At 45.6% G+C, this 7,798-nt stretch overlaps 1 protein-coding gene across 1 annotated transcript in view; it reads left to right on the top strand.

Moving 5' to 3' along the window:
- T265_15616 (hypothetical protein) overlaps nt 1–915 on the top strand; it is a gene marked incomplete at both ends in the record, with an annotated part of 6,758 nt that extends 5,843 nt beyond the window's left edge. The window contains one exon of the mRNA XM_009178772.1: nt 698–915. Within this exon, the coding sequence (XP_009177036.1) occupies nt 698–915 (218 nt within the window). The remainder of the gene's footprint in view (nt 1–697) is intronic.
- Nucleotides 916–7,798: the final 6,883 nt, after the last annotated feature.

Here is a 7,798-nt window from a genome sequence, read left to right as displayed (position 1 = left end):
ACTTACGAAGTTAGTTCTGACGCACAAAATATACGTGGAAAAGTACGAGTTGGGATCATCGGTTGACAGCGTGCTACACTCGCTGTTACTTGATTAGTAAAAGCGTCGATGATGACAGCTTGTCAGCGTGGTAGTCTTCTGCATTGCTGTCAGTGATAATCAATTTCTGCCCTCTCGGTGGTCTGAGAAATCCAACTCTCTCGCCGCGGACCTCGAATTAGGTTGTCCACTGTGCAACCAGACCCATGATATTTTGTGCATTTTACTCAAAACTTATCGTGGTATTATGGCTTTCGACTACAAGTGATAGACCGGTTATTTGCTAACGGTTTAAAATCCTGAACAAAGGACCGCATCATGCGATCTGCATGCCTGATCGATGAGTGACCTTGTCGAGCGTTTGATTGGCTACTGGTGAACGAAAACTGTTGCTCTCTGTTAATAACACGATGGTCGACGATCCCAATCTCTATGCAGATCTGTGGGGTATGTCGTGATGCTGAACTCACACGAGGTGTTTACCGTCTTCGCGAGGAGTAGTCCTAACCAAACTGGTTGCTCACCTCGTCAACTGTCAGTGCTGGAACGTTATTCGGTTATCGTGTGACAAACGCCTTTCAAAAATTTACGTACATATTGATGATAACCGTATACGTGGGCACAACTGACGTTTCCATTTTTAGTATTACTTGCGAAGATGGCACTGTCTTGATCGAGAACTTCTCAGCGCTCCTGGACACCGGCTCCGCTAGGTCATATCTTCCTCCACCATTCGTTAACCGTCTTTTCAGCGGTAATTGGGCCATAACGAACGAGGGGGGAGACATATCATGTGATGCCATGCAGGAAATGCCCAAGCTGATAGTGAACTTCCATAGGCTTCACTTGTCTTGGCATGCAAATCAATACATAATACAGGTAAGACGCCATTTTTGGGATTACAAATGTTTCAGATTTCCCATCTGACAAAGGGTGTACGTTTATTTGAAATTTTTCAAAATCTCACTTTGTGTACCGAAAACACTTACTGTGAAGCTTGGAGTGCAGGAACAATGATTGCTATCTGGGCTTAGTACAAAGAGGACTCATATGATATCGGGTCACTGCAATACAATCACAACGATCAGTCCGAATGGTCTCAATGTTGCTGAACGCTATTCAAACGTAGATCCTAAATGATGAAGTGGATATCGTAGGTGGAACAAACCACACGTGCTCCTCAAGCCACGCGGTTCCTTCAAACTCTTTACTGACGTGTCGCTGATCTGCATTCAGCACATCAAATCGGTGAAAAGTATGAAACCGTGCCGCGATATAGGGGAGCGTATGTTGAATCGAATTGCCCTGGTAGAGTGAATGTGAATGTGTTTTCACTGACGTCGTTCCGGTCACGTTGTGGACTAAATGGACGGTCTGTCATTTTTTGTTGTCAGGCAAGACCCATCAACTCTCAATCAGACAAGAAAATCGCGGCAAGACCAAACAAGTCTCTAGAACAATGCATGGTACAGTGGACGCGTGGCTGACTTACCTGTGATCCAAATAATCTTGAGGAAATGAAGGACCCAGCAGGTGATCAGGCTAGATGTACCGAATCCGCACGGCCATCAGCGTCCGGACAGTTTCTGCGCAGAGTAGTCTAACGTGTGCTACTAACGGCCATGTGATAACCTACTTCTGACGCTGAAGTCGTTACGTGGAAGTGATATACGTTGTAAAGCCATTATAGATACCTGAACGGCGATTTAAAAATATGGTCTTTGGTGACGTGTTACCATTTTGAACGTCAGGACATTCATTTCGGATACCAAGTAAGCTGAGTCATAAATAGTCATGTGATTAGCAAATCGCATTCAGTAAAATCCAAAGCAAAACCCGACACGGCTGAAAATCAGCCGGACAGCTCAAGACTGGGTTTGGAGTACATTTCACTGGTTCCTAGGGATTGTTGATTGAACCAAGCCCCACCATTCTCTGAAGATTCTGTTGAGGTTGTTTAGCAGATTTTTGGATTGGTGGTTTCCCAGCCTGCAACATATGTACTTGCCCTGAACTTCTGATTTGTTAATGAAGTCCGGTTGGTCCATGATGGCCACCGAGCGTCCATTATAAGGTTACAATTCATGGATTCACGGATTGATACACAGGATCAAGGCTTTTTTCCAGGTTCCCCGGGTCGGTTTTGTTCTTGTCCTTCAGCGGCCGTCGTTCATCTAAAAGGCAAAGGTGAAAAAATGGCACAGAACTCCTCTATATGTTTTTAGCGCGGGGCAGTATGTTTGCCAGAGCGAGGACTCACACAAGTAGGTATCTAATAGTGCTTTGAACTTGGTTCTAGAAGGAGCGTGGACAACCGTCAGGGAAGGTCATTCCATGAAGCTACTACCCGGAATAGGAAAAAATTGCCCGATGAATGTGTGCTCCGAGCTTGGAAATCTTCTTAACGTGTCGCCGCCGTGGTGAAATTGTGAAAATCTGTTGGCCAAGCTTTGTTCAGACAGGGCATAAGTAAGAATAAGGTCCCCTTGGAGGCGACGATACTCCAGAGGAAAGAGATCAGGCACCGCGAGACGGGGTTTGCAGTCCACGGATTTGAGGATCAAATCGGTGAAAAGTATGAAACCGTGCCGCGATATAGGGGAGCGTATGTTGAATCGAATTGCCCTGGTAGAGTGAATGTGAATGTGTTTTCACTGACGTCGTTCCGGTCACGTTGTGGACTAAATGGACGGTCTGTCATTTTTTGTTGTCAGGCAAGACCCATCAACTCTCAATCAGACAAGAAAATCGCGGCAAGACCAAACAAGTCTCTAGAACAATGCATGGTACAGTGGACGCGTGGCTGACTTACCTGTGATCCAAATAATCTTGAGGAAATGAAGGACCCAGCAGGTGATCAGGCTAGATGTACCGAATCCGCACGGCCATCAGCGTCCGGACAGTTTCTGCGCAGAGTAGTCTAACGTGGGCTACTAACGGCCATGTGATAACCTACTTCTGACGCTGAAGTCGTTACGTGGAAGTGATATACGTTGTAAAGCCATTATAGATACCTGAACGGCGATTTAAAAATATGGTCTTTGGTGACGTGTTACCATTTTGAACGTCAGGACACTCATTTCGGATACCAAGTAAGCTGAGTCATAAATAGTCATGTGATTAGCAAATCGCATTCAGTAAAATCCAAAGCAAAACCCGACACGGCTGAAAATCAGCCGGACAGCTCAAGACTGGGTTTGGAGTACATTTCACTGGTTCCTAGGGATTGTTGATTGAACCAAGCCCCACCATTCTCTGAAGATTCTGTTGAGGTTGTTTAGCAGATTTTTGGATTGGTGGTTTCCCAGCCTGCAACATATGTACTTGCCCTGAACTTCTGATTTGTTAATGAAGTCCGGTTGGTCCATGATGGCCACCGAGCGTCCATTATAAGGTTACAATTCATGGATTCACGGTTGATACACATGATCAAGGCTTTTTTCCAGGTTCCCCGGGTCGGTTTTGTTCTTGTCCTTCAGCGGCCGTCGTTCATCTAAAAGGCAAAGGTGAAAAAATGGCACAGAACTCCTCTATATGTTTTTAGCGCGGGGCAGTATGTTTGCCAGAGCGAGGACTCACACAAGTAGGTATCTAATAGTGCTTTGAACTTGGTTCTAGAAGGAGCGTGGAAGGTCATTCTATGAAGCTACTACCTGGAATAGGAAAAAATTGCCCGATGAATGTGTGCTCCGAGCTTGGAAATCTTCTTAACGTGTCGCCGCCGTGGTGAAATTGTGAAAATCTGTTGGCCAAGCTTTGTTCAGACAGGGCATAATTAAGAATTAGTTCCCCTCGGAGGTGACTACACTCCGGGGAAAAGAGGTCAAGCACCGCGAGACGCGTTTCGTAGTCCACGGATTTGAGGCTGGCAACGATTCTCGTAGCGGCTAGCTGGAATGCTCAATGAGGGTGAAGTCTTTCGTGCGTCCTGAGTGGACAACTTGGTTGGCGTATTCCAGGAGCGGTCTGACGTAGGCCCCATGGAGTATTTGGAATTCCATGCGAGTAATGTGGGAGAAGGTGCACATAATTATCTGTAAAATGGTAAGTGACAATGGTTTCGTCAATTTCCCCGACGGTCCATCTATTCTTCTGTTCTGCTGCTTGTAATGGCTTAAAAGACAAATTGAGGCCCTGTTCTTACCGCTTATAAGCTGGAAAATACTCCAGTCTGTAGCATCTATGATACTATGGTGCAGTTCTCCTATAAGGATTCTGTTTTCCTTGTACTGATCGCGTACGGAAACGAATTTCGCTTCGTTAATTGCTACACTTGCTGTTGTTTTTATGGGGCACGAGAAACCTAGGGTAGTAATTTGCCGATGCAACTTCCTTTTCCAAATGTTGCTACACTGAGATGTTGCAAGGTATTTGAAGATTTTGTTCCAAGGCGTGCAATTATATGTTTTAGTGGCGCTTCGCCTTACTTACTCAGACAGTTCTGAGCATCCCTAATAATTAGCCAAGCGATCGTTACACTGATCTTCTTGCTGAATTCCAGATTCGTCGATAAGGTAGGTAGCGCTGTGTGGCAGAAGAAATTTGTGCGGTTGCTGGGTGTAGCCGATGAGATTTTGGGACTCTCAGACAGAAAAAGAGACTCCCATCATCAGAATGTGTACGACACCCAGAGTTGTTCCCAATGTCCTAATGTTGGTAGCTTTGATGTACTGTTTGTCTGCAGATTGGGGAGTGGTGGATCAATCAGCCAAGTTTGGCAATCCACTTGAAGGTGTTGCGTCACCTGGGAAACCATCGTTAAGACGTTACAGACGAGATGCAAGTGGCTGTGGGCTGTTTGGTGATGGACTACCTCGTGGAATAGTCACTAGGACCAGGGAAATCCATGTAGCATCCCAACATCCCTCCTGAGCACCATGTAACCGGCCATGATATGTTTATTTGAGCCAAATAAGACATCGGCCAAGATATAACAAAATTATCCACTCAGAAACATGGCCTAAAACCGGAAAACGAAAGAAACGACGGAAGCGGGCGTCATGAAACGACGGAAGCGGACGTCATGTTCTTGGAGGAGTTTAGGCCGGGAGAATCGACGATCCAGGAAAAACGTCTGCAAGCGCTGCGCAGATGTTGCGGGTTGAGCACGAGCGAAAGGCAGTCACAGATTCATCCAACTAGCTGCGATCAAACTTTAAGGTCTTTCAGACTTTTTGAGCTTTGCGAGATGCAGTAAGACAGCTGTACTATGTTCCATGACTTTTCAGAAGGGATGACATTCTAAATGTAAAATGTTGTGTACAATGGGGAAGGAGATCTGCCAAAGCCGGAAAACCACCGTCTGTTTACGAGTGCATGCGGAATTCTACATAATGGAGGTGTCGCGAGCGAAACCGGCAATTCTACAAACTGCCAACGTTTTCTGATCTCTTCACCCAGCCACTAGGAAGGCGTTGCGGTTTGTCCCATGGATGACAAATTTGTCAACCACGTCAAAGCTCCTTGCATTGCGAACGGGTATTAAATTCGGAACTGCGAAAATACCCCGAATGATTTCGTAATCAGTGGCGCAGTGGAAAATGGCTGCGTCCTCGCACCATACCTAGTTAGTCTGTATTCACCAACCACCAACGAAAAAACTCTTCGCTATTAAGAAGGTCTTGGAGCAACTAAAAACTTGTTTGTTCGGTTCAAAGTGTTCCCTGACTAGAACACCGCTGTGGAAGTCCCTATACTGTTGTTCTTGGACGAATGCGTTTTATTCTCCATTTTCGTACCAGAATGTCCGTGGCCGACAGTATTTTCAGTCGAAGAACTTTGTCGTACTTACAAGGGTTCTACAGCGATAGCCTTTCACAGGCCTGCCACGGGGGATTCACATTAAAATGCCACATCTCCATTGAGCAGTTGTGAGATGGCGTGCCACATGGGACAGCGATAGCTTTCACAGGCCTGCCACGGGGGATTCACATTAAAATGCCACATCTCCATTGAGCAGTTGTGAGATGGCGTGCCACATGGGTTACTCAAACATGATACAGTCCTAGATCTACGGAGGAGATTTCTGTCTCAATATCGTGGATCGTTCGACAACCCCGATAGTGGATATTACTCAAGTGCCCAGAAATTGATTAAATCGGCTTTTCGGGATTACTGCTACTAAGATTGGTTGTCATACAGCGTTGATAGATGTGTCTGGCGGTAGAAAAAAGGAGAACTAGGACCAAAGTGAGACTTCGAAGATCTCATTTTGCTCTGTGCCTGGTATCAGACACTACTCCCTAGCTCTCTTTCTTTATAAGTATGTAGAAAGTTCATTTTGAAAGCTAATCTGAGGGCAATCAACCTGCATCCAATAAGACGTTGGTCAAGATTCATCATTAGTAGAAGTGAACATAGACTCATGGTTTCACTGCAGGCTATGTGCTTACATGACTGGATAAACGATTGGGGGGATTCAGTTTATAAATTGTAATGACCTGTGAACCCGAGGATAAATTAAGATATGTCGCAGACGACTACCGTCTGAGGTGTACACGTTCTGTTGCGTGCTTCTGCTTACGGATGAACTCTTAGTAAGCTGCAGTTCCATCGTTTTGTGGTTCCCAGCGTTCTACGTAGCACGCTTGTGTTCACGACACCCACCATTTCTGGGCGCTCAAGAATAAGATTCTTTTTGAGCTTTTCTCCTCTGATCGGTATTGAACTACAGGCTCTAATGCTACGTTTGATTCTTGCACCCTAAAGGTAAGTAATGCTGTTGATGTCTTGCAGTTGGAAATAGGTCGTACTATGCCGCAGAGGGACGGCAGTCCTCCAAAAACCAGATTTATATTTCGGAGAAATAATCACAAAATTGTTCAGTGTAATTATCTCTACGTCATCATCAATAGGTAACATCATGCACCATCGCCGCCACATGGAGAGGAACGTGGTTCCTGCCGACACTTCCTTTTTAAGACCACAGATTAAGGTGGCTAAATTGTCCCAGGGTAACAACGTTACAGTGAAAGGAGGAAAGTCCTTCCTTGAAGGTTATCCATTAGGCAACACGAACCAATCGATTACAAGTCAACAAACACGAACGTAAACACCCCATTTGCACAACTTTTTCGAAAAGTGGAAATTCTCACGCCTTCTTTTGAAATCTCTCTGACATTCACTGAGTACTATACAACAGTAAAAGAAACACTGCAGTGCGGCTCCATAATTTCCTTGATAACATGCACCTTCCATCGGATGCAGGAGCGGAGCATCGACCACAGACTACTTCCGTTCTTCGTCACTCCTGTCACAAACCTTTCCCTTCTAAAAATCACACAGGCCACTGATGTTCCCTTGATTTTAGTTAGTTCGACCTTAGCAGCTAGACTGTCTGGTACCACTTCGGGTGTATCAAGGCAATGTCGAACCTGGGTATCGTTTATTCTTTTTTACCACAGATCGTTCTGAATAGTATAAACTTTCCCTTGACTGTCGGTGACAACAGCGTGCTTTTATACCGAAGTCTGAACCCCGGCAACGCTAGTTCGCTCTTTCCGGACTTCTGACTACCATTTCATTTGGCCTCTGCGCCCATGGTGAACGGTGATTTCTCCCCACCTGACGTTTTTGACTAGTGCTCTCCTGAACGACGGTTAAGTTTACTTCTGCTTCACTTCCCCCTAGCTCGTCCGAAGGAAGGCGCTTTGTCGAACGCAACCCAGTTTTCTAATTAAATGGAATTAAATGGATGCCGACCGTACACCGACTTGAATGGGGACAGGCGTGTTGTTTACTGGATGAATGCAGGTTTGCC

The sequence above is a fragment of the Opisthorchis viverrini genome (genome assembly GCF_000715545.1).
Source record: "Opisthorchis viverrini unplaced genomic scaffold opera_v5_654, whole genome shotgun sequence".
Lineage (NCBI taxonomy): Eukaryota > Metazoa > Platyhelminthes > Trematoda > Opisthorchiida > Opisthorchiidae > Opisthorchis > Opisthorchis viverrini.
Note: the sequence above shows the minus strand (reverse complement) of the source record. Positions and strands in the feature narration are given on the sequence as shown.